This window comes from Apiotrichum porosum (assembly GCF_003942205.1).
Source record: "Apiotrichum porosum strain DSM 27194 chromosome Unknown scaffold_1, whole genome shotgun sequence".
Classification (NCBI taxonomy): Eukaryota; Fungi; Basidiomycota; class Tremellomycetes; order Trichosporonales; family Trichosporonaceae; genus Apiotrichum; species Apiotrichum porosum.
The window spans coordinates 980,695-1,004,862 of record NW_021167108.1 but is presented as its reverse complement, the minus strand read 5'-3'; the positions used below and the strand labels follow the sequence as shown (position 1 = coordinate 1,004,862).

Here is a 24,168-nt window from a genome sequence, read left to right as displayed (position 1 = left end):
GTCCCATCCACATTCTCTCTCCACAACCCGCATCTCTCTCTCTCAACACATGGCACACCTCTCCACGCTCGTCTGACACCTTCACCCACCACCTCCCCCTCCTCCTCCCCCTCCTCTCACGACAACCCATCTAGTCTTTGACGGCGGTGCACAGACGCCGCCGTCACCATACACCTCTCAAACCAACCAACCCCCCAACCTCACCCACCCCAAACCCAACCTCAACCCGACTCCCCCCCTTCCCCTTCCTCCTCCGCCGCAGCGACGACAAAACCCCCAAACCAACTCTCCAAACTTCCTTCCTCACTCCCTCTCCCGTCCACCTCGCTCTCTCCTACACCGTCCCCCTCCTCTCCATCTCCGCCAGTTTCCCACCCACGCATCTTTGCCGTGCGCGCGCCGTTTCCTAGCGTCGCCGCGCGATTCCCGTGACGATGCCACCACAGGGCCCACGATCGCGCCAGCCGCCGCCGCCTGGCGCACAGCGCGCACCCCCGCCGGGCCGTAGCGAGGTCTTTGAAAACATCTTTGGGCGACCAGCAGGAGGTCACCATCTAGGCCATGGTCCGCCAGGTGCTCCTGGAGGACCCGGCGGCGCTCGCCCTCAGTTTGGAGGGTACCCCGGTGCTAACGCGCCGCCGCCTGCGCCGGTGTACAACCCGGCGCAACCGGGCTATCCCCCTGCACTCGCACCGCAGCTGCCTCCAGCGGGGCCGAACCAGGGCTACTCGCAGCACGCTGGCCCCGGACCACGAGTATATGGGCAGCACGGCCTTGGCAGTAGTGGTGGGGGTAGTCTTGCTCCTGGTCCTCCTCCCGGAGCACATGGACATCAGCAAAGTTATCCTTCGGATGGGTTTGATTTCTCGCGGCCATCCGCAGGTAGCATGACGAACGGGTTCCCTCAACCTCAACCCCGGGGGTCCAGCTACGGGTCGGTGAGTACAATATAAGAGGAGCGTAGTGCTCCTCGCGACACCACTGTTCACCACATTGTTCTAACGCGACCGACGCAGGCGCCGCACCCTGACCCTCAACAGCGCCAGACACTCCCCAACCGTCGTGCGTCCCTCACGCCCTCGCTCGCGTCGTCCATGACGCAGCGGTCGCATCCCATCGAGTACACAAACTCACCTTCCGCAGCCTACAGTTCCAGTTCTGGTGTTCAACAGGCACCCCCACCACAAAACGGCGGTCTCCAACGGGCTCCGACCACTTCCTACAACGGCTTTGCCAGTCACCCGGCCGACCGACTGCCAACCCTCTCCTCATTGCAAGAGCATGCCTATGGCGGGACCGCTCCGTCGACGACCATGCCCACACCGCAGCCACGGTCCGTGTCTGCCACTGCTGTGCCGACGGCCGCGTCGGCCGCTGGCGCGCCCCAGCCGACGCAGACATCCATTCCCCCCAGATCGCGTTCCTTGCATCACGCAGCGGGACCATCCAAGATCCGAGTGTCCATCCCCCAGCCGTCCGTAAACCCCGGCGTGTCCCCAGCACAGCCATATCCTCCTTCTGCCTCGAGGACATCCTCAGGCTTCAGTGGTGACGGTATGGGAGGTCTGCCGACGACGCGCGAAGCAAGCCCGCCACCAGACTACCTTCGCGCCATGAACTCCATCACCTTGAACAGTGGACGCGGCACGCCAGGGCCACTGGACGACATTGCCGGCATTCCAGACAGGAGTAGCACCGATCTCGGCGCGTTACGCGGTCCATGGGAACCCTCAGGTAAGTGTAATGTGGTTGTGCCCCTCTCCCACAAAGGCCCCGTGCGGAAGGCACCTGTGGTGTTCAACTTCCCGCACATCGTGGAGAGAGGAGAGTATGTATATATCGGTGAGCTGACGCTGTGCTTCCAGTCCGTTCAAACCCAAACGAGCCGCCAACGAGGTCTGTGGACACCCGACACATGTCGTCGTCCAGCGCGTCATCGCAGCCACGCGGCCTGCATTCTCGCATGCCCTCGGATTCGTCCATCGCCAGCAGTATATACACCATTGGAGGCGCAAGGATGGCGTGAGTACTTTTTTCCCACCTTCTCTCTTTCATTACCCCCCACAGTGGACATGCTACTGACCAGACTCAGACCGCTCTCGCAGATTGGGGGCCCCGGCGCAGAGTCTCCCAACTCTCCGTCGACGCCGACGGGTTCTGAGAATGGCTACGGCTTCCACAGGCTGTCGGGCCGCAAGTCGATGGAGTCGACACACTCTCTGCCCCTCCCCACCTCGTTGCAGGACTCGCCTCTGCCACCCGGTGCGGCCAACTCGGTGTTTGACCACCGCGCGACATCGTTCTCGGGATCGGCCGCCAACCGACGTGAGATTATCAGCCAGGTCCGCTCGTCTGGCGGGTCGCAGCTCGACTCGAAGGGCTTGGGAATCTCGGTCAACAACGGCGGCGGCGGTGGTGGTCCCGGGTCACCGGTCACCCCCCAGCGATCCTTGGTCCGTCACCAGTCCCAGGCCCGCCAAGCCACTCTCCTCACCATGGCACCCGTCGTCCCCAGCTTGCTCTCGAGCGTCGCCGAGGCCTTCCGCCAGCTCATCCAGCCTGCCGAGTTGCACAAGGAAGGTCTGGCGTACAAGGACTCGTTCGATGGTCGCGCTGCCGTCTCGATCCTCGCCGACATTATCAAGACACCCGACCGCAACCTCGCGCTGCTCCTCGGTCGTGCGCTTGATGCCCAAAAGTTCTTCCACGACGTGACGTACGCCCACCGTCTGCGCGACACACCCAACGAGATTTACCAGTTCAAGGAACGGCTAGTCGCTCCATTCATGAACGAGACCGACTCGCCTTCCCCGGACCACCTGGGTCTCACTCGTCCATCATCGTCGAGCAGTGGTGTGGTGGCGCGCCGCAGTCCCGCTCGCCACCAAGCGCACGAGGGCGGCTCGGACTCGACTTCATCCTTCTTCCCCCAGCCCAAGGCACTCGGAACCCCAGTCGAGCTCGACGACGACTCGGACGACGACCTCCCGCAGGGTGTGTTTACGCTCCTTACGGAATGTTACTCTCCCACATGTACGCGCGAGCGACTGTGTTACTCGATCAACTGTCCTCGTCGACTCGAGCAGATGAAGAGGCTCAACATGAAGGCGCACCCGGGTCTGAACCGCAAGATTGAGGATGACGTCGCGCACGACGATGCCAAGGACACTGGCCGGCTCTGGAAGGACACGGTGTCGCAGGAGGTCTTTGAGAGCGTCGACGAAAAGGAGTGGAAGCGCCAAGAGGCTATCAACGAGGTCATTTACACGGAACGCGACTTTGTTCGCGACCTCGAGTACCTCCGCGATTCTTGGGTCAAGCCCCTCCGGTCGGCGGACGTCGTCCCGGCCACCAGGCGCGACGACTTTGTGCGACAAGTATTCTGGAACGTCCACGACGTCCTCACTGTCAACGTTGTCCTGGCGGAGCGGCTGTCCAAGCGCCAAAAACAGCAGCCTGTCGTCCAGAGTGTCGGTGACATTTTCCTCGAGTGTGTCCCGCACTTTGAGCCCTTTGTCGTCTATGGTGCGCACCAGCTGTTCGGCAAGTACGAGTTTGAAAAGGAAAAGGGCGCCAACCCGACCTTTCTCAAGTTTGTCGACGAGACGGAACGCAAGCCCGAATCGCGCAAGCTCGAGCTCAACGGTTACCTCACCAAGCCCACGACGCGTCTGGGTCGTTACCCTCTCTTGCTCGAGGCGGTCCTCAAGCACACACCAGATGACCACCCGGACAAGCAGGATTTGCCAGAGGTCATCAAGCTCATCCGCGGCTTCCTCGCAAAGGTCAACGAGGAGAGCGGCAAGTCGGAGAACATCTTCGAGCTCGCCCAGATTGAGCAGCAGCTCATGTTCCGCCCCCACGAGAACATTGACCTGCGCCTCCGCGACAAGAACCGTGAGCTCGTCCACAAGGGCCCGCTCAAGCGTCGTGGCGGCACCCAGGGAGAGAACGCCGACCTCTTCGCGTTCCTGTTTGACCACGCGTTCTTGCTTGTCAAGAGCAAGTGGGTCAACAAGGCCGAGCAGTACAAAGTGTACCGAAGGCCCATCCCCCTCGAGCTGCTCGTTCTCATCACCCCGGAGGATGTGTACAACTCGGCCAAAATGTCGGCATCGTCGCGCAAGCTCATCTCGAGGAGCAACACCAAGGGCCAGGTCCTCGCCCACGTCCCGCCCAAGCCCGAGAGCAAGCACGGTTTCTCCCTCACTGTTCACCACCTCGGCCGCAAGGGATACTCGCTCCAGCTCTGGGTCGACACGTACGTGAGCCGCAAAAAGTGGATCGAGAGCATCGAAAAGCAGCAGCAGACCATCCGTGACCGCAGCACCATCTTCATGTCCGAGACGATTACGGACAACTTTTTCCAGAACCTGCGCCGGATCAACTGCATCAGCCCTTACGACAATGGTAACCGCATGATCTACGGTACCGACGAAGGTGTCTACTTTTCCAACCTCCGTGACCCCAAGCTGCGCGAGCCCGTCAAGGTCATCAACCTTGTGGACGTCACCCAGGTGGACGTTGTCGAAGAGTACCAGCTCCTCATTGTCCTGCACGAGCGCTCGGTCACCACATTCCCGCTCGACTGCCTCGACCCCAACGACCCGAACGCGGCTCTCAAGCGCGGCAAGCGCATCTCGTCGCACACGAGCTTCTTCAAGTCGGGCGTTTGTCTCGGCCGTACCCTCGTCGCTGTCGTCAAGAGCTCTCCCCTGAGCAGTACCATCAAGGTCCTCGAGCCCGTCGACCAGAACATGCGCAACAAGAAGCCCCAGGGCGGCTTCATGAAGCGCCTGAATGGCGCGCAGGACACGCTCAAGGTCTTCAAGGAGTTTTACATTCCCCTCGAGAGTTTCTCCGTCTACTTCCTCAAGACCAAGCTCTGTGTTGGATGCCAAAAGGGATTCGAGATTGTCGACCTCGAGACACTCGACATGCAGTCTCTCCTGGACCCCTCGGATGCCAGCCTCGACTTTGTCCTCAAGCGCGACGGTGTACGCCCCATGGCCATTTACCGCATCGAGAGCGACTTTTTGTTGTGTTACGACGAGTTTGCATTCTACGTCAACAAGAACGGCTGGCGGTCGCGACCCAAGTGGGCGATTATCTGGGAGGGCAGCCCGACATCGTTTGCGCTGCAGTACCCTTACGTCATTGCGTTCGAGCCGTCGTTTATCGAGGTGCGCAACGTCGAGACGTCCCACCTGGTCCAGATCATCCCGGGCCACAACATCAACTGCCTGTTCGCCGACATGCCTCCGTCGACAGTGAACGCGCCACCCATGCCCCAGTCCAGGCAGCTCATGTACGGCGCGCCAGGCGCTCAGGGCAACATGTACCGCCCACCTCCTCAGCAACAGCAGCAGCAACAGCAACAGCAGCCTGGATACCCGCAAGGCGGCTTTGGTGGCTTCCCCCAGCCCAAGCCATATGGCCAACAGCAGCAGCAGCAAGTTCGCCCGCCGATGCCTGGAGGCTACGGGATGCCGCACCCCATGGCGCCCATCAGGAATTTCTCATTCCGCCCACAAGTCATCTTCACGTCCGACGATGGGCACGTCCAGTTCCTCAAGCTGCCGCCGCCCCAGGCCAAGAACCGGCGGTCGAGCGACTCGCGGTCCATCCACTCGACGACTGGGCGGTAGAGAACGCGCGAGTCTCTCTGTGTGTGTTTGTGTGTTTGTGTGTATGAGAAACAAGAAGAACACGACGAAGGAAGAGCGACCGCGAGAGAGAGAGAAAGAGAGAGAGTCTGGCCAACCCGCATCTAGCCATCTGTCCCCACCCGCCCTTTACCTAATATTCTCCCCCCTACCCCCCCACCCCCCAACCGCGTGGTTGTAGCAACACGTAGTCACTCGGAACGCACCGTAATGCATCCATGCTTACCCGAGAGTGGGACAAGACGACGCAAAAGAGACTTGCACGGCCATGTACGCAAGTGCTGAAGCGGGCCGTGGTGGTGCGACGTCCCTTCCGGCTATAGCGGCCCGCCGCCGCGAATCTCACCTCCACTTTGCCTTTATGACGTCCTCACTTTACCGTCTCCATTGGCGTCTTACATTTGGGTCTTTGGAGAGCGCTGCTTCACGACTGTTTCGTACTTTCGCACCCACCACATTATCCACCCCTCTTAGCACCCGCATCCTCCTGCTCCCATGCGTCACGGCCGACACAGTCTATTGCCTCTCCCTTCAACGCTTACGGGCCAGCGGGATACGGATTCCCGCCGGCACGCGTTCAGCGCCGATGCGTGGGCGCGGTTGGACCAGGTGCAGGAGTTGGGAGACGACGGCGAGGCGCATACTGGGTGCGTCTAGTTCTTGCTTCTCTCGTGGCCGTCTTGTTGAGAGACAGTGAGCTGACTCTTGGGGCCGTGTGTAGCTGCGTAAACGCACTGTCGTGGAGTGACGATGGCAACATTCTGTTGTCTGGGTCGGATGACAAGAGGTGAGTCAACCCCCAGCGGCCAGCGGCGACGGTTTTACCTTCCTTCCTTCCTTGACGTCCTCGACTTCCTTCCCTCCCTCCTCATCCATCTCTCCCTCGCTCCACGTTTCCTCTGTCCTCCACACTAAACCCGTCTTCCCAGGATCTGCATCTGGACACCGGACACCCGCCCCACCTCGGCCCTTCCAGACGTCCCGCTCCACGCCTCGCCTCACCCGTTGAAGCTCCGCGACACGATCGTGACGGGCCACCGGGCCAACATCTTCTCGGCTCGCTTCCTCCCACACACGAACACAATCGTCACTTGCGCGGGTGACTGGGAAGTGCGAGTGTTTGATCTCCAGCGCCTGACACAGGCGAGCGCGCACACTATCAGTGTGCGGGCGAGAGGCGCGCTGTGGGGCGTCGAGGGGCCTGGGTAAGTGGATGTGTAGCCAGCTTCATCGCTCTTGTGCTGTTAGCTGACGCTTTCAGTGTACGCGTCCTTCGCTGTCATACCGACAGGACTAAACGCATTGCGACCGAGGCAAGTCCCCACATCTTCCTCACGGTCAGCGAGGACGGCACCGTGCGGCAGCACGATCTCCGACGACCTCACCGCTGCACTCCTGAATGCCCCGACCCCATCTTCCGCGCACCGAAAGATGTCGACCTGTACTCTCTCTCCGTCTCGGCCCTTGCACCACACACGTTCGCCGTTGCGGGGCAGACGGACGTGGCGTACATTTGTGACCGCCGCAAACCCGAGCTCCAGACCCCCGGGTGGGGAGCACACACAAAGCGCGCTACGCAGGTGCACTGTGTCCGCCGGCTGGGGTTGAGCGAGGAGGAATGGACGACTGTGGCGCCCGTTAACAGGCGACACAGCGAACGACACATTACGTGTGTCAAGATCAGTCCCGATCACCCTGATGAGGTGGTGTGCGCATTCGCGATGCACTCGACCTCGATCTTCTCCCTCAACGACTCGCCGGTGGACCGTGGGATGGCTCTGGGACCGACCAGCATCGTGCCTCCGAACGGTCCCACCCGCACCCGTCTCAACCCCACTGCTGCACAAGCCCTCAACCCCAACCCCAACCCCGAGCCCACCTCGCCAAGCAGCCGTGCGCAAGGGTCAAGCCACACTCCACCGCACCAGCACGAGGCCGAGGCTGAGAGCGGCTCGAGCCCCCGATGGGCTCCCAAGAGACGACTCTCGGTACGCTCTTCGCACTCTGCGTCCAGTCGACCGGGGTCACGAGCACGGGTCAATGCCAGCGAAACTGCTGTGGCGTCTTCCTCTGGCAGCTCACCCATTGCGTCGAGCTCGCCGACGGGACTGGTCGCTGTGGAGGATGACGGTGAGGAGATGGCCGTCGAGGAGGACGAGGACGAGGACAGTGAGGATGATCGGCGGGAACTGCGCATGGAGGAAGACGGTAGGTGCCATTATCGATGTTCAAAGCAAAGCTGACCTACGCAGACGACTCTGACTCGGGAGAAGAGATCGACATTGAACAGTTCCTCCGCCGGGCCGCGGCCGACGAGGAGGAAGGCTTTGGCACCGGAAGTCTGGGCCTGCGGGCCGAGGACTTTGAAGTAGACGACGACGATGATGATGACGACTTTGGCGACGACGATGATGACGACGACGACGATGAGGATGAGGACCAAATATGGTCTGTTCCTCGGGGCGCCCGTTCCCAAGAGGGCCGCTTCAAGTCTGTCGATCTCATCCAGCCCCGCCGTTCATTCAAAGGAGCGCGCAACTCTGAAACTGTCAAGGACTGCAATTTCCTCGGCGTGGGCTCGGACAAGGTCGCGTCGGGCAGTGACGATGGCAACTTCTTCGTATGGGATAAGGAGACTGGCCGTCTGGAGGGCATCTGGGAAGGCGACCGTGACATTGTCAACGTCATGGAACAGCACCCCACCCTCCCACTCATCGCCGTCAGCGGTATCGACAACACGGTCAAAATGTTTGCGCCTACACCCAGCCGCACGGCTGACAACCCCTCGGCCACGTCTGGAGGCTTTACAATGTGCCGTACCGCCGAAGCGGACCAGATCATTGCACGTAATGCCAACCCGAGGCGACACAGCTTTGCGCCCATGGGCGAGCCGAACGCGCTTCAGTTCTTGAGCCAGATTCTCGCAGCGAGGAGGACAGCCAACCCGGCCATGACCGATCGCGCCAACTTGCTCGATTTCTTCAGAGCCGTCGCTGCGGACCCCGAGGAGGATCCGCCAGCCGGCGCCGGCGAGTGTCAGACACAGTGACACAATCAATCAATCAATGAAACAATATAGTCAAAACAAGCCAACAACACTGTCAACAACACAACCCACGAACATGAAAACATGTCTGTACTATAACCCTTGTTCATGTATCAAAGTCCTCCGTGTCTGTATTGTACAAGTATGTGCATCGAGTGCCCTACAAAGAACAATCATATTAAAGAGTTGGGGTACATTAGCGAATACGGCCACGGCTTTGGCCACGGGCATCGCGGTCGCTGTCGTCGACAGTCTTCTTGACGGTCTTTGGCTCCCAAATCTTCCAAAACTTGAGGTTTTCGTCACCAGCTCCGGTAGCCACCGTACAGCCGTCGGGGGACAGAGCCGATGCGAGAACACGGTTGTCGTGCGCGGGGACATCGTAGATCTTTTGCAAGGAAGGGTAGCTCCAAAGCGAAATGTTGTGGTCGGGGAAGCCGTGGGTGGAGAGCAGCTCCTTGGAGTGCGGGGACCAGATGAGCGAGGTGACTTGCGAGCCAGCGGCAAGGGACGAGGTGCGTGCGCCGGTCGTGGTAGACCAGAAGTGGATGTGCTGGTCCTGGCTACCACCACCGGTGGCAAGGAGGTTGGTCTGCCAAGGGCACCACGCAAGGGCCTGCGTAACTGTTAGCTGCTGTTATCCGATATTCCGTGATGACTTACCTTGACAGCAGCCGTGTGGTTGCGCTTGGTCCACTTGGGCACCACGCGAGTCTGCCCGTCGGCATTGAGGACCGACTGGCCAACACGAGAGTCCCAGCAGTTGACGACATTGTCGTTACCTCCACTGGCCAGCAGTTGACCGTCGGGACGCCACTTGAGACCACACACTTCGGCAGCGTGCCCGCGCAACTCCATAACCTTGTGCTGGGCGACACGGACGTCGTGGTGGAAGATTGAACCGTCACGGCATCCAGAGGACAGAATGTGGCCAAACCACGAGAGAGTGGGAACACGGGCGTTGTGGCCCGCCATCACACGCATCCGCTTGCTCTCCTCCACATCCCAAATCTCCACCTCACCATTCTCATTACCGACGGCAAGGTACGCCCCGTCGCTTGACCACGAGACGGAACAGACGGTCGAGGATTCCTCAGTTTCCTCGCCAAGGGCCATGACGTTACCCGTCTCCGCATCCCAGACGTAGGGAACAGACCCAAGACCAATAGCAACACGGTTCGAGCTGCTCCAGTCGACGAGGCTGAGGTAGTAGTCGTCCACAAACCCGGGGGCGTCGAGCACGCGCTCAGGCAGGTACGGCGGGGAACGCTTCTTGGTAGCGGCACCGGGTCCGGTGGTGGTCGTACCACGATTGGTCGACGCCGACGAGTGGAGAAGGTAGTTGCGCTGAGCGTCGAGGTGGGAGGTAGCATGAGATGCCGGTGGTGGAGCTGCACGGAACGAGAGGATGCGGCGGTTGGGCTGGGGCAGGCCCATGGAAGCGGAGAGGGCTGACGAGGTCGACTTGTCGGCAAACGACGTGTCGGTGGAAATGTCCTCGGCAGAGAGGGTGGTAGATGAGAGGGAGGAGTGGTGCAGAGAAGATGGGCGTGATGGCACGAAGCGGTCCAGCTGGCGGGAGGGTCAACATACTGTTAAGGGACACTTTTGCTGGAGAACTCACGTCTCGGCTACTCTTATTGTCCTTTGCCTTTTCGGGCATGGCAAACTCGCCGCTGTGGTCAACGACATTTAAGCGGGACATTCCCTCGCGGAGACCAGCGAGACTGTCATATTCGCCTGAGCGGAGCTTGGAGGGTGAGGCCGTCACGGTCTTTGTGACAAAGGGGTTGGAGCTGTGGTTTGTTTAGCTCCGCTTGGACCGACCGGCAAATGGTTATAACCTACACGTCCGCTGCACGAGCTGAGGGGCGATGGTCCGAGGTCATACTGGTTAATCTTGATACAGCTGCTGTTTGGTGTGCAGCTGTTGTTGTGTGTACCGCGATGGCCTGGAAGTGATGGAGAAGAGACAGTGATGACGATTGCACAAACGGAAGGCTGGACGAACAAAACAAGTCAGTCACGGATATCTGCTGAGCGGAAGCAATTTGTTTGGCGGATTTGATTCCGACGCGTTTGTGGAGGTGTCCGAAAAGTGAACGACACATACTGCCTTTTTGTTGTCTCTCTCACCCACACCACGCCATTGCCTTTGCACTTTCTAGTATCTGCATGCTCGGTCAGGTCGCTTTGTTGGGACGACCTGGACCTGGTCCAGCAACACGGCTGTTCCGGCAGCTCCAAACAGGAGTGTGCAAGCCAGTGACAGCTGCGGGATCTCCATTCCATTCCTCGGCAACCACGACCAAGCAAGGCAGACGCTTCCCGGCCCCAGTCGCAAAAACAAAGACGCGTTCACACAAAAAGGAAGCCTCGGAGAAGAGCACATGTGCAACAAGACCCTTGTCAAGCTCGGGCCCCGGAGCATCCAGCGCAGTCAAGCCCAAGCGGCTCACCACCTCTGAGCCCTTGCCGGGCCCAACTCCAAATGACAAGACACGACTCAAGAGCAAGCGCGTGTCGCCGCAACAAACCGGTAAAGCTCCACTACAGAGCAGTGACGTAAAGACATCTAGGCAGCAAAGCGTAAGTTGACCCTGCTCTGGACCGTTTTTTTGTTAACCGGCCCTAGTCATCAAGGCTGGATTCATATGATCCAGCTGTTGCCAACGTCACATTTCCAAAGGACATCCTGCCATATGTGCCTTTGCTTCCACCCCCACGATCACCCAAGATCGAGCGGCAGTATCTCCATGAGCTTCGAGTCTCTATCAGCATGGGCAAACCTATTCTCGAGGTTCTGGCTGTCTGGCATGTCCTTGTGGATCGCCAGGCCACCGATGTGGCCACGCCGGACGATTTTATGAGCATCTCCGATTATGTCGAGCACTTTCTCAAGGGTTCGCGACGGGAACTCGAGGATATTGTCTGTACCAGACCTGAAACGTTCGGCCTGCTTCGCAACATGGTTATCGAAGCCGCAGCTCACAATCATTGGAGAGGCTTGAACGAATTGCTCCTCAAGTTGATCCAATTCAACCGCCCGACAGACGTGCAACACATTTGGCTGTCGTGGAATAAGCGTATTCGACAGGTACAGGGACACAATCTCAAGGACTTGAACCATCTCAACCGCGCGACTCGTTTGCGCGCCCGCATATCCGGCCCAGGTGCCAAAGAGCTTACTCTTCCTTACATGGCAGCCCTCACCATGCTGGACCAATTCGGCCCCACACAAATGCCTGCTCTGCTTGGCGTGAGCTTCGTCGACGACAGACATTGGCGCGCAATGAAACCGCTATGGAAACACCTTCCCAGAGGCCAATTTAACTTGCGTCGCAAGATTCAGGTCAACATGGTCGATTTTATGACGGTCATTAAATGTCATCACTACTTGGCATTTGGCGCCTACCTGGCACACATGCTCGCAGTGCGCGACGTAGGTCGGATCCTCGAAACGTACGACAGTCTTTTGTCATTGTTGACTAGGCCCGCTCCACTGCTGGTTCTTGTGTCAACTTGGGTTTCGGCCTGGAAGGGCTCAAACCGTCTCGATTGCGCACCTGTTGGGGTTCAGATTTTCGGTAAGTAGGCTGTTTAATTGACGATGTGCTGACAAGCAGCACACTTTGCCAGTGTTTTTGCTTCTCTGCAACGTTCCGATCTCATTTGGAAGATGCTCCACGTCGACTTGCCGCTGTGTTTCCGGGTCTCTGGCGTAGAACAGCTCCAGCCCTACGTCCTGGCAGTGGCCATGGGGTCATTATCGGGAACGATCCACGCCGCAACCCCTAAGGAACGGGGGCGACTTCTTGCTCAAATCAACCACCTCTGGGATGATATCTGCCGCAGGGGAGGTCAACATGATGTCCAAACCATGAAGATCCGCATGGACGTCTTGATAAATATTGCGCCATACCAGCAAGTTAACGCGCACGAGTACTATGACAGCTGTCGCAAGGTACTTCAGGGCACTCGTGGGCTGCAATACATCGTCCCCTCATACTTCGGCTACCTCAGCGTCAACGATCCTGCAGGTACTATCGAATTCTTAAAGACAGACCCAGACCTTGCCGGCCTACGCGACCTAATGAGTTGGAGTCGGATTATCAAATCCATCATTAAGCTCAAGCGGCCGTACGAGCAGCGTAACATGCTGCTTCGCCTGGCAATGAAACGCATGCCGGCCGGCATGGTACCCGAGCCTAAAACGTTCGGCATGATGGTTGGTTTCTACCTCGATTCTGCCAACACACCGATAGAGAAATGGCTTCAAATTGTCCGTCAAGGGATATCTCCAACACACTTCAACCCCGAAAAGATCTGCATGTACATACTTCAAGGACTCCTCCCTCCTGGACGCAACGACATCCCGCCGGCTCGCTTGGAGCTGGCCTTGCATGTCCTGCGCCATGTCTTTCCCCGCACATCTCATGCCAATCCAGCCTATTATCAAAACAGCTGGACGTTGGTCATCAACTGCGTGGTGACAGCAACAAACCTCAACGGCAGCCAGCGGCACCAGCTCATCGCGGACGCAGTCGACAGCCTCCCGCAACTTTCAGCAAAGGCGCAACGACTCATTTATTTAAACATCATCAAAGGCTCCGTTCAGCGACCCGATCGCGAGGGTCTCGCGGAAGCTCTCTACTACTGGCCGATTTTCGCTTCAGGGGCGACGCAGCAAGGATTTGATGAAGCCCTTGGCTATCTGAGGAAGGCAGGTTTCAACAACACTGCCCAGGACTTGCTCAATCAGTGGGAGGAGAGCAAGGCCGATGTGGAGGGTGTGGATAAGCGTAGGCTGGAAGATGCGGAGGCAGTAGAGGAGGCTGCCGTGGAGGCGCAGGAGGAGGAGATGGCGGAGGAGAGCGGGGAGGATGGTGACTATGAGTTTAACGACTAGCATGCATTGGGCTGGGGCTACTGCCGAGTGGTATAGTAGTATACATCTGCCAAAAAAGAACCGTATGTGACTAAAGAGACGAAAGGATAAAACAGCCATCGGGTTTCTACTTGTTAAGCACCTTGAGCGCCGCCTTGAGGTTGGCGTCGACAGCTGCGCCAAATTCACCCTTAATACCGGCCTCGAGCGCAGCCTTGAGCCCAGAATCAACAGCGCTCTTAATCTCGTTCGACTTTTCAGGCTCGTAGAACCGGTTAACGAAACTGAGCAGGTTGAACGCAATCATGGCTCCACGGTCGGCGAGCTCGCGGTCTGGCGGGCCAGTGCCCGTGCTCCGTGCTCCAGGCGTGTCGGCGGGGGGACGCACGCCTCCAGGCTCGAAAAGGTCGGCGACGCGGTCCCACAGCTTCGTAGGGATCATGGCCCCCTTGGTGACAATCTTGAGCGCGATAAGGGCGCTGCATGCGCTCTCGCTCTGCGTGAGGACGGCGAGAGCCGTCGCAGCCGATTTCCGGGTGATGCTGTCGTCCGAGTCGGTGAGGAGCAGAAGCACACCAAGACGGCGACCAGCCTCGGGGTCGAGCGTGCCCGGCTCGCCCTTTGGCGTGTAAATGTCCTTCGCATCGGCCTCGCCAGGGAACTCAAACGACTTGCGCTCGCCGGACCAGTAGTACCAGCCGGCCTTGGAGTTGACGAGAACAGACACGACGCGGGTAGCGAGGCGCGAGACCTCCATGTTGGGGTTGAGGAGGTGACCCTCGATACGGTCCACGACCTTGAGCGTACGCGAGGAAGAGGCGGCGGTGGCGGCGGGGATGGCAATGGAGCCCTGTGTGATGGCCGAGCCGACGACGGGGTCTGTCAATCCCAAGCGCGAGAGCGTCAGGAGTGCGATGCCGACCTGGGTAGGGGTGCTCGCCGGATGAGCGAGAAGGAGGAAGATGGGTTGCAAGCCCGCAACTGCATTCTCGCGGTAGGGCTGGGGGAAGATGGTGGGGAGGGCGGCAGTCTGCACAATTTTGGCGTAAACCTCGCACGCGACGAGAAGGATCTTGGTATCCGGTGGGACGCGAGATGAGGATCCGGTGGACAGGAAGGTGTGAATGACGTTGGTGAGCGCTTTAAACCCGCCCTGCTCGATGAAGGCTGCGCGGTCCTCGGGCCCAGAAAGGACAGCCGAGAGGTTGGCAAGGGCCTCGCCGACACGCAGGTTGGATGAGCTCGAGAGGCGGAGAAGGAAGGGGACAATGTCGACACTGTACAGGTGCTTGACGGTTGCCTCGCCGCCGGTGCTGGCAATTTCCACGAGCTTTGCCAGGCAAAGAAGTCCGAGGTCGGGGGCGTCCGAGGCCAGACCAGTTTCCAAGTTGGCGAGGTCATCAGCGGTGACTGAATCGCCTTGGTTGGTGAAGAGGCGGCCGAGCAGCCCATCAAGGGGGCTTTCAAAGTTCATTGCTGGTGGATTTGTGGATCACAACAGAAGCTCTGTCGTTCGAGAAATATCCATGAGGTGAGTGATGTCATCAGGTGAATGACGTGGAGTTGGGGCTCGTCCCGTTGTCTATCACTTTGAAGCACTGTTTGAGGCGGCCTAGCCGGCCTAACCTGGCCTGCACGCCAAAAGGTGCGCGAGTCGTGTCAGTGCAGCTACGGGCCGTAGGCGAGTCAGTCACGATCAGAGTCGTCCATCAACCATTTACGACAGTGGCGAGTTTGATTCGTTTTCTGATGGCAACCGAATCCACGTTGATATCTCCCTACCTCCTCCCAAGGACGCCTCCCTGGTCTTAAACTTTGGTCCAAAAGGTGAGGGAAACTCGCAGGAACTTGCAAGAATTGAGAAGCATGCGAGTGTTGAAGTCTGAGGACGTAACCATGCTTCCTCTCGTGTTCGCAATGTCCGCCAGCCTCGACATCCGACTCTCCCACGACCCACACTGCCAGAGTCCTCCCTACAGTGTCCCAGGGGGGAAAAAGAACACCTAGAAGGTACTCTGCTTCTCCGCCAGGGAGTTGAACCCTGCTCTACCGCGATAAGTCGTAGTCCAAGAGGATCTTGACACTCTCTGTATGAGAGGCGGTTATACTAACCGATATACTAGCGAAGAGGCGATGCAGAGGGGCAAATAGGTGACGAGCAGAGCTGTCAGACCCGTGGAGACGCTGTGCATCGTGTTTGAGAAGTCTTGTGACGTTGAAGACGGTGGCAAGCACCTGCGCATCTTCTCCGTCCAAATGGGGTGTGTTGGCATCATGTCTTTGCCTATTTCAGCGTTGCAGTCGAGTGCTCGTGGTCCAAGGCCTCGGGCGGTCACCCCAGCTCGCTATTGAAAAGAGACATCGTTAATATCGACATTTGGGCACCTTCCACAGACTGAATGCAGTGCAGATATCGACGGCATCCGGCTTTCGCTCGAACGTCTACATGGTCCATCTAGCTATTGCACTGATCTCCCCCTTGTGGAGCTCTGGGTCACCCAGGTACTCCTCCTTGGTCTTGAACTCTATCTCCCGGCGCACCAACTGGTCGTCCGATAATGGGAACACCCCATCGGGATCCAAGACAAGGTTTCTCACGACGGCGTGCAGATCGTTGGGATCGTCCGTGCCATAGTGGGTGCGACACTGCTCAGCCCACCGAGAGACCCTGCTGTTACCCAGCTTGTCGGTGAGTGGCAGATCGAGTGTTTCGAGACCGTAGACCGTGACTAGAGGCTGGGTGCAGGATAAACGAGGACCGACGTCTTGCAGACTGGAGCTCGCTTCTTTCAAGATTTCCGCAATTGTGTCGACAAAGTTGAAGCTTGGGCGCCGGGATACCTTGGAGTTCTTGGGGGGAATGTCCTCCCACTCGTCGCAGAAGACAAGGCTAATCCGGATCGCGGTAGTAAACTGACCCCGCAAGCTATCTGCAAAGTGGCTGCGGGAGTCTGCCTGCGAGCACGTTAGAACGCAACATCACAAGAAACCAGCCTGCTCACATAGGTCCCCGCGTACACTGCCTCATCCGTGGGCAATACCACAACAACTTCCTCGACCGAGGAAGGAACGATCCACCTCCGAGGACCTGGTATAGGCAACCGTTCATCGCCAGTGTTGCGAAACACAAGTTTGCGAGGACGGAGATGGGTGAGGAGCCGACAGGGGTAATGGTCGCAATAGTGCCCGAGGAAGAGTGGAGTCTCGGGACCTTGTACGATACGCAGAACCTCAAGGTTGGGTGTCAACTTGGCCAGTTCCTGGCCGTATATCTCGCAATGTACACCCCGATGAGATCCAATTGAGAGAACACGTATGAAGGCGAAAGAATGTAGCCTCGGTGGACGAGGGATGGAAGGGGGGTTGGGGTTGGAATCCTCCGATTCGACCGACTTGCTGTCTCGTTCTTCTTTGGTCTTGTACTTTGCTCTCAAGTTGCGGATCGATTTGCCGAGACGGATCTTCTTGTAGGCTTTTCGACTCTCTTTGCCATTGCAAATGAGGAACTTGTGGAGCTGGACACCGGAGACCGTGAGAGTGGTGTAGAGAAGCCGACCAGCGAGTTCGTAAAACGGTACGTTGACCTGCATCAACTTGGCCAGAGCTGCAGGCTCGGCATACGACAGCATGCTATCGACCAAATGGTCAATGCTGAGAAAGAACTCGGCGGCCGTGAGCGTAGGTGGGTCTGTCATGCGAGGTCAGAAAAGTGAGACAGAGAGAGAAATGCGGAATGCTGCGAATAACGTGCCCCAAGCGTTGTTGTTATGCATTGGATTTGCGGACCGAGCCCAAGTTTAGATCTCTCCCGAGTCACATGTCATCGTCGGGGGCTGTCGGTCTCTCACCCGAGTGGCTTCGTGGCGTCCTCTGAGATTTCGATCTCCGTCAAGTTCTGCGGGCTGGTCTCCAGTCATCATTGATTACCCCACAGCTGAGCACTCCTCCCAAGCAGTCAGATCCAGACCGCCGTTGCGTAAGAGGTGAGTAGAAGGACGTCGAGGCAATTCGTTGGTGTCGTATATGTACATGGCTCCGCCACTGTCTGTCCTACTACATGTCCCCGCCGACGTCTCTCCTCTTTGTCTTGACTTCTACGCATACTTATGCACACTTCCAGCCTTGCTCCACCTTCCTCCACTTGGGGTCACAGGCCCAACACTAGCGCCCTAGAAATGGGTACCGCGGCGACCAGCAGACATGTGGCTGAGGATTGTGTATGCCTCCCTCAGCGCAGCAAGAGTCTGTCCGCTTCGGTGGACCGCCGAACGGATTGTGTTCAAGTTATCCGACAGAGTAGCTTGCAAGGGTCAGCCTCTATTCCACCACCGAAAGGGCCACAGATCACAGAGAAGGGACAAAAAGACCTACCCAGTTGGGAGCCAGGGTCTTGGTTGGCCAGGAAGGGACCTGCCAGTCTGGGCGCAGGACGCAACTGGTTATCTTGGGCGCCAGAGGGAGCTAAACGGTAGCGGTTGGCGCGCAGAGGAAGGTCGAGAACACCTTGCGGACGAGCCGAGTGTGGGTTGTGCTGGTGCCTTCCCCCCATGGGGCGCATACGGCCCTCCATGTCGGTCATGTCGCCGTCGATAACGTGGCGAATGTGTGGCTGCAGCATACTCTCGATCCCAGACATGGCCCTATCGTTGAGGTAACGGAGCCGCTCGACCACATTGTCTTGGTTTGGAACAGCAGAGCGACGGTCGTTGCGCCTGATGAGTCGACTGGGTTCAGGAATCTGGACGTTTTCTGGAGGATGGCGTTGGCAATTAGCTGGGGACGTTGGGGCTATTGACGTTACCCACCGATGGCCTCTATGTAGAGCTGCATCACGAAGAATTCGAGCTCTTTGGCATAGTACCATGCTTCGCCGCTGTGGCAAGCCTCGCGCGCGACGTTGAAGCAGAGGAGAAAGTGCGCAGGGTCGATTGGGAGAGGGACGCCACCGTATGCTGCGTGGAGTAGGGTGATCGCTGGGTGGTTGGCTGCGGCGGCCGAGTTCATGAGGTCGTCGGGGATGTCAATGCCGGACATGGTGAACGAGTAAACGTATGCCCGGCGGCGGAAGGGTGAGAAGAGCGACGGAGAAAGAGAATCACGACGAGTTACCAGACGACGACTGATGGCATATGGGGGGGCGCAGGACAAAAGGGGTGACTAACATCCGCGCTCACACGCGCCACGGAGCACACATACACAGTCCAGCTAGTCCAGTCCAGTCACCCAGTCGCGACCAGTCGCCTGGTCGCGAGCTCGCTGGTACACTGAGTGTGGTGCATGTCAACCATGCCATCTCTTGCATCGTTATTGCAGATCGATTTCCCCGGACGTATCTGGTTCAGTATCATGTTTCCTTGAACCACACGCCTCCGTCAAGCTTCACGATCATCCAAGTGCCAACGGGGTGGGATCATTCTTCGCCCCATGCCGGTCGATGACTGTAACTTGGGTGCGGCAAGTCTTCGGCACCCTCGAGCCTTCCAGCCACAGGCAACAGGTAGCAGCGCAGCCCATCTATGTATACCATCCGTAGCTTACAGGTTCGAAAGCTTGGGACAAGTACCCAAACTGCGAAGTGGCTCGTTCACACCGACTGGTGACACTTTCAACGCATTCCCACACGCCAATTGGCGACAAAATCCACATCAAAACGGCACTGATCACTAATGGCAAGTGGGTTCTCATGGCTTCAGCAACTACGACGAGCGATATGAGCGACATGGTCATGCATCTGGGCATGGTGCTCGTCGACCGACGCGTCGAAGGGCAGGGCATGTCGGCAAGTTCCTGCCGTCTGCCCTGTTCCCGGTTGGAGACCCCGCATTCCCCGCGTGGTGCAACACGGCGGTTGCCGATGACGAGCACGCTGTCCACCACCACGGATGGGATCACTCGCGCGTTCGTCTTTCCTCTTCTTTCTGTCCTTCTCTTCTCAACACTTCTCGCGCATCCTCTTCATTATGACCACCGACCTGAAGTCCCAGGAGCGCTACTATGCCGACCGCAAGGCCCCCATCTGCCCCCTCGTCATCCTTGAGCACTTCAACTCGCTCACGGACGCTGAGAAGCGCTACGCCCATCACATTTCGGTCGCGTCTTGGGTCGGCGCTCGCGTGATCCTTGAGCAGACTACCCCCACTGCCAGCGACCTGTTTGACCTGATCCGTGTCATCTTCTCGGCGTCCAAGGAAAAGCCCACCGAGCTCGCCAACCTCGACTCGCTCAAGGCCGCTGCAACCGACGACGACCTCACCGCAGTGATGGAGTACTGTGCCCAGACCCTCTCCAACCTTGCCAACTACAAGTCGTTTGGAGACATCAAGTTTATCCCCCGTATCCCTAAGGGTGCCTTCCGCGCTGTTGTGGCCGCTACACCACGCCATGCCGAGGCTCTCCCACTCTTCGACAAGCTCGCCGAGGAGATCTACTCCCTCACTCCCTCCCAGCGCACTCTCCTTGGCTACCCCGACGACGGCCACGTTACCAACTACTACACCGCGGACGTTACCAAGGATGACATCAAGGCGTCCCAGACCTGGTGTGAGTCGCGCGGCATGGACCCCCTCAACACTCGTCTCTTCAAGCGCACCGACGGAGTCTTTGAGCTCAAGGTGGCCTCGGCCAACATCACTGCCGCCCCTGAGCAATTCAAGATTGACGGTGGCCGTACTCTCGAACTCACCTACGGCGACTTTGCCCCCGAGATGAAGGGTATTGCCGACGAGCTCGAGCGCGCCATCCCTTATGCGGCCAACGAGCACCAGCGCAAGATGCTCGAGCACTATGTCGTCCACTTCCGCGGCGGCTCGATCGTAAGTCGCTACAGTGGACAACCTCTGATCAATGACAGGACGAGCACAAGGACAGCCAGCGCGAGTGGATCCGTGACGTCGGCCCCACTGTCGAGTCCAACATTGGCTTTGTTGAGACCTACCGCGACCCTGCCGGTACCCGTGCCGAGTTTGAGGGCTTTGTTGCCGTGGTCAACAAGGAGATGACCAAGAAGTTTGAACGTCTTGTCCAGAACGCACCCGAGTTTATCCCCAAGCTTCCCTGGGGCAAGGACTTTGAAAAGGACACTTTCCTCAAGCCCGACTTTACTTCGCTGGAGGTTCTGTCCTTCTCAACAGGTGGTGTCCCCGCGGGCATCAACATCCCCAATTAGTAACTTGACAAACTTGATCCACTCACTGTGAGCTGACGTGTAATCTAGCGACGATATCCGCCAGTCCTTTGGCTTTAAGAACGTCTCCCTTGGCAACGTTCTCAACGCCAAAGCTCCTGATGAGAAGATCACTTTCCTTTCGGAGGAAGACGCGGCGCTTTTCAAGCGTCTCCGCGGTCCTGCCTTTGAGGTTCAGGTCGGCATCCACGAGCTTCTGGGTCACGGCACTGGTAAGCTTCTTGTTGAGGAGCGCGACGGCTCGACCAACTTTGACAAGGAGCACCCGCCTACCAACCCTCTGACTGGCAAGCCCGTCGAGCACTGGTACGGCCCGGGTGAGACTTGGGGCTCGCGCTTCAAGTCGATCTCGTCTTCATACGAAGAGTGCCGCGCCGAGGCTGTCGCCATGTTCCTCTCGACCGACAAGGACATGCTCAAGATCTTTGGCCACACCGACAACTCGGACGAGGAGGGTACTGCCGACGACATTCTCTACACTGGGTGGCTGCAGATGTGCCGTGCTGGTCTTCTCGCGCTCGAATTCTACGACCCTGCCGCCAAGAAGTGGGGCCAGGCCCACATGCAGGCTCGCTATGCCATCACCCGCGTCCTTCTTGAGGCCGGCAAGGGTCTCGTGACCATCGCCCCTCACGGTGACGGCGACCTCCTGGTCACTCTTGACCGTAGCAAGATTCTTGACGTCGGCGTCCCGGCCATGGGCCAGTTCCTCACCGAGCTCCAGGTCTTCAAGGCCACCGGCGACGTTGACGGTGGCTCGGCCCTGTACTCGCGTGTCACTGCTGTTCCCGACGACTGGCTCGCGTACCGCGACATTGTCCTGAACAACCGCCAGCCCCGCAAGCTGCTCCTCCAGGCCAACACCTTCCTTGAGGGTGACAAGGTCGTCATCAAGGAGTACACTCCTGACCTGCCTGGTTTCATCCAGTCGTACCTCGAGCGCGCGATTTAGAAGGCAATCAATTGGTGCACTCCGACGGTGCCTCGGAAGGTGAATTCAGAAGGTTTCACATCATGCATTGTTGTGCTTTTTCTCTGTGGAATAGGATTCTCGATTTTGGATTTGATATTTCTAACCACGCGTTGGCCGAACTGATACCACGGTCCAATTCCATCGGTAACGATCTCCTTGTAATAGCTCGCCGCTAAGCGTGGTTTCAGACTCAAACTATGAAGCCTCCTGGAAGCTAGTTCAATTGAAAGCAGTCTGCACGACGTGGTGGGTGACAATGTGTGGCAATTGGGGTCTCCCCGAATGCTGTCATCGGCTTTGCGTCCACGCAAAAGACGGCAGACGCGGCGTCGGTCCGGGAAAGGTGGCGGCCAATGCAACATGTACATGGGAGGATTCTTGGCTGCGGTGTATCGTGGGGATGCCAGGGTGCAGACTCCGGCGGACAGCGGGAGCGTTGCCAAGTGCTACCAAGGCGCTCCGGTTCCCTCGGTGCCTCTCAGAAACCGTAGACCAACCGCCTGTGGCCTGTGGCCTGCCATCCTCTCTCTGTTGCTGCGAACTCTGAATGGTTGCTAGTGCCGAGATTAGACACGCACCAGGTCCGCCGCATGCATGGGTGTCAATGCTCAAATACTCCCAGACGATGAGCGAGACGCTCTTCCAGCTACGTGTTCTTGACTCCTCACCAATACACACACTCCATCGTTCTACGACAAAAGCCTCACGATGCCGATGCCACCACGACAAACGAGACGCTCGGCCATGCGGCTGCCACTTCCCCTCGCCTTGCTGGTCATCGCCACGCCGGCCTGTGCCCAGAGCCTCGATAAATGGGTCGAACCAAAGGTCTACTCGCCTGGTCTGATTGCAGGCATCGTTATCGCGTCTCTCGCAGCGCTCGGCGTGGCCATCGCGCTCATGTTCGGGTTCATCTGGTGCAACCGCCGTAGGCACAACATGCTACACCCCAACCGCCTGATTCAAGCCTTGTCGCGGAACAGCAACAAGCACGACACTGGGAGCAGTAGTGGTGACAGCTCTCTGGTTGAGAAGGGTAAAGGTGGCATGCCGACCATGGCGTCCACCGCGCCCATTGTCGTCAACTATCCCGTCGAACCAGAAAAGGCCCACGGTGGAGGGCCACGAGGGGCCACCGGCGGGCTGTGGGGTGAGAACCTGCACAGCTCGGGCAGCAGTGGTCAATTCGTAAGTGCAGGTCGATGCCTTGCCTGGATCTCTATGCTAACAGGTGCAGCTTATGCCACCGCCGATCAACTATGGTGGCAGGAGAACGGAGACAAGGGTCAAGCCCGAGCGACCGACCTCCTACGATGGTCGAGCGACGTATGCGGGTCGCGGCAAGTCGCAAAACTGGGTGGCTGACGACGATGCCATGCTGTACAATTAGAATAGAGACCACTGTAGACCTGCTCGAGATTTGATTGCGTTTTGTGACCTCAGTGGAGGGGGCTTATGTTCCGAGTTTCGCAGGTGGTGCATCACGACCTTGTCCTGGGTACTCCTGTCAGCCAGACGGCGCAGCCATGACCATGTCCGCACCATATTACCTGACTGCGGCGGTGTGTAGTCGAAACCAGTTGAGAGATAGAGACCCCGGCTGGCCACCGTTGTCATGGCGCCACGCAGCAATGATGAACCCTTCCAGGACCGTTGCTTCATAAAGTGTGGGAGTGAATCGGGGAAGGCGTGGTGGCTTCACAGCAGAATGCTGCAGTACCTGGGGCTGCGGTTACCTGTATCTACCAATAGGAAGTTTTGTGTGAGTTCCAGCAATGACATGACACGGTATCTATGGGCCTACGCAGCTGGAAGGCGGACGCCGCCGCTGAGAAGTTGAGGTGTGGCGTTTTGCCAGACGCGATGAGCGCGTTGGCGTCACTCACATCACAATACCGTTTCCAGCGCCCTAAATTGACGCACGTAGGGTACCAGTACTGCACGCTACTAGTTGAGCGATACTCGTCTGAGGATCACTGGACTCGAAGAGGCTCACTCGTCGGCGTCTCTGGTGACGGATTGATCACCAAGAAGACGCCGAGACGCCGATCTCACCCAGGAGTCAGTTGACCACTACATTGCAGTCGAGTCATAAGCACTGCCCCGCTGAGCACTGCAGTGGAGCTCGGGGACGGAGACTGACGAAGCAGTGCATTGGAGCGATGGATACATGTGCTGCCTGCGTTCGACATGCCGCCGAGGTCGGCATGCCGGCATTCGGAACCGTTATGCATGCCCAAGAAGCGTCGCGCTGGTCGGTTGGGAGTGGAGGGTGACCACTGCCACCCCGGATGTCTGCTGACCAGATTGGAACTGCACCTGCTGGTGCCGCCATGCATGAATTAATGGAGCGCCAGATCTGAGCGGCGTTATGGTGCGCATGTGATGACATGCAGTAGCCAGTGGCCGTGA

At 58.4% G+C, this 24,168-nt stretch overlaps 9 protein-coding genes across 9 annotated transcripts; 5 read left to right on the top strand and 4 right to left on the bottom strand.

Moving 5' to 3' along the window:
* Positions 1 to 434: 434 nt before the first annotated feature.
* On the top strand, positions 435 to 5,648 carry ROM2 (RHO1 GDP-GTP exchange protein 2; the record flags this gene model as incomplete). Its single annotated transcript, XM_028616171.1, has 4 exons — positions 435 to 938; positions 1,017 to 1,734; positions 1,866 to 2,022; positions 2,093 to 5,648. The coding sequence occupies 4 exons, from the start codon at positions 435 to 437 to the stop codon at positions 5,646 to 5,648; spliced, it is 4,935 nt and encodes a 1,644-aa protein (XP_028480028.1).
* Positions 5,649 to 6,161: 513 nt separating this feature from the next.
* EHS24_000336 (uncharacterized protein) lies at positions 6,162 to 8,715 on the top strand (the record flags this gene model as incomplete). The annotated part of the gene is made up of 5 exons (XM_028616170.1): positions 6,162 to 6,313; positions 6,388 to 6,453; positions 6,596 to 6,871; positions 6,928 to 7,874; positions 7,919 to 8,715. The coding sequence occupies 5 exons, from the start codon at positions 6,162 to 6,164 to the stop codon at positions 8,713 to 8,715; spliced, it is 2,238 nt and encodes a 745-aa protein (XP_028480027.1).
* Positions 8,716 to 8,908: 193 nt separating this feature from the next.
* On the bottom strand, positions 8,909 to 10,601 carry CDC20 (ubiquitin-protein transferase activating protein; the record flags this gene model as incomplete). The annotated part of the gene is made up of 4 exons (XM_028616169.1): positions 8,909 to 9,328; positions 9,376 to 10,284; positions 10,337 to 10,508; positions 10,561 to 10,601. The coding sequence occupies 4 exons, from the start codon at positions 10,599 to 10,601 to the stop codon at positions 8,909 to 8,911; spliced, it is 1,542 nt and encodes a 513-aa protein (XP_028480026.1).
* Positions 10,602 to 10,887: 286 nt separating this feature from the next.
* On the top strand, positions 10,888 to 13,621 carry EHS24_000334 (uncharacterized protein; the record flags this gene model as incomplete). Its single annotated transcript, XM_028616168.1, has 4 exons — positions 10,888 to 11,301; positions 11,348 to 12,154; positions 12,205 to 12,299; positions 12,352 to 13,621. The coding sequence occupies 4 exons, from the start codon at positions 10,888 to 10,890 to the stop codon at positions 13,619 to 13,621; spliced, it is 2,586 nt and encodes an 861-aa protein (XP_028480025.1).
* Positions 13,622 to 13,727: 106 nt separating this feature from the next.
* Positions 13,728 to 15,074, bottom strand: EHS24_000333 (uncharacterized protein; the record flags this gene model as incomplete). The annotated part of the gene is made up of 1 exon (XM_028616167.1): positions 13,728 to 15,074. The coding sequence occupies one exon, from the start codon at positions 15,072 to 15,074 to the stop codon at positions 13,728 to 13,730; it is 1,347 nt and encodes a 448-aa protein (XP_028480024.1).
* A 212-nt stretch (positions 15,075 to 15,286) lies between these two features.
* EHS24_000332 (uncharacterized protein) lies at positions 15,287 to 15,792 on the bottom strand (the record flags this gene model as incomplete). The annotated part of the gene is made up of 2 exons (XM_028616166.1): positions 15,287 to 15,641; positions 15,713 to 15,792. The coding sequence occupies 2 exons, from the start codon at positions 15,790 to 15,792 to the stop codon at positions 15,287 to 15,289; spliced, it is 435 nt and encodes a 144-aa protein (XP_028480023.1).
* Positions 15,793 to 16,042: 250 nt separating this feature from the next.
* On the bottom strand, positions 16,043 to 18,634 carry EHS24_000331 (uncharacterized protein; the record flags this gene model as incomplete). Its single annotated transcript, XM_028616165.1, has 4 exons — positions 16,043 to 16,555; positions 16,603 to 17,288; positions 17,972 to 18,349; positions 18,406 to 18,634. The coding sequence occupies 4 exons, from the start codon at positions 18,632 to 18,634 to the stop codon at positions 16,043 to 16,045; spliced, it is 1,806 nt and encodes a 601-aa protein (XP_028480022.1).
* A 926-nt stretch (positions 18,635 to 19,560) lies between these two features.
* On the top strand, positions 19,561 to 21,735 carry EHS24_000330 (uncharacterized protein; the record flags this gene model as incomplete). Its single annotated transcript, XM_028616164.1, has 3 exons — positions 19,561 to 20,412; positions 20,451 to 20,764; positions 20,814 to 21,735. The coding sequence occupies 3 exons, from the start codon at positions 19,561 to 19,563 to the stop codon at positions 21,733 to 21,735; spliced, it is 2,088 nt and encodes a 695-aa protein (XP_028480021.1).
* Positions 21,736 to 22,464: 729 nt separating this feature from the next.
* EHS24_000329 (uncharacterized protein) lies at positions 22,465 to 23,146 on the top strand (the record flags this gene model as incomplete). Its single annotated transcript, XM_028616163.1, has 2 exons — positions 22,465 to 22,944; positions 22,994 to 23,146. 2 exons carry the CDS (start codon positions 22,465 to 22,467, stop codon positions 23,144 to 23,146), a joined length of 633 nt encoding a protein of 210 aa, XP_028480020.1.
* Between the last annotated feature and the right edge of the window lie 1,022 nt (positions 23,147 to 24,168).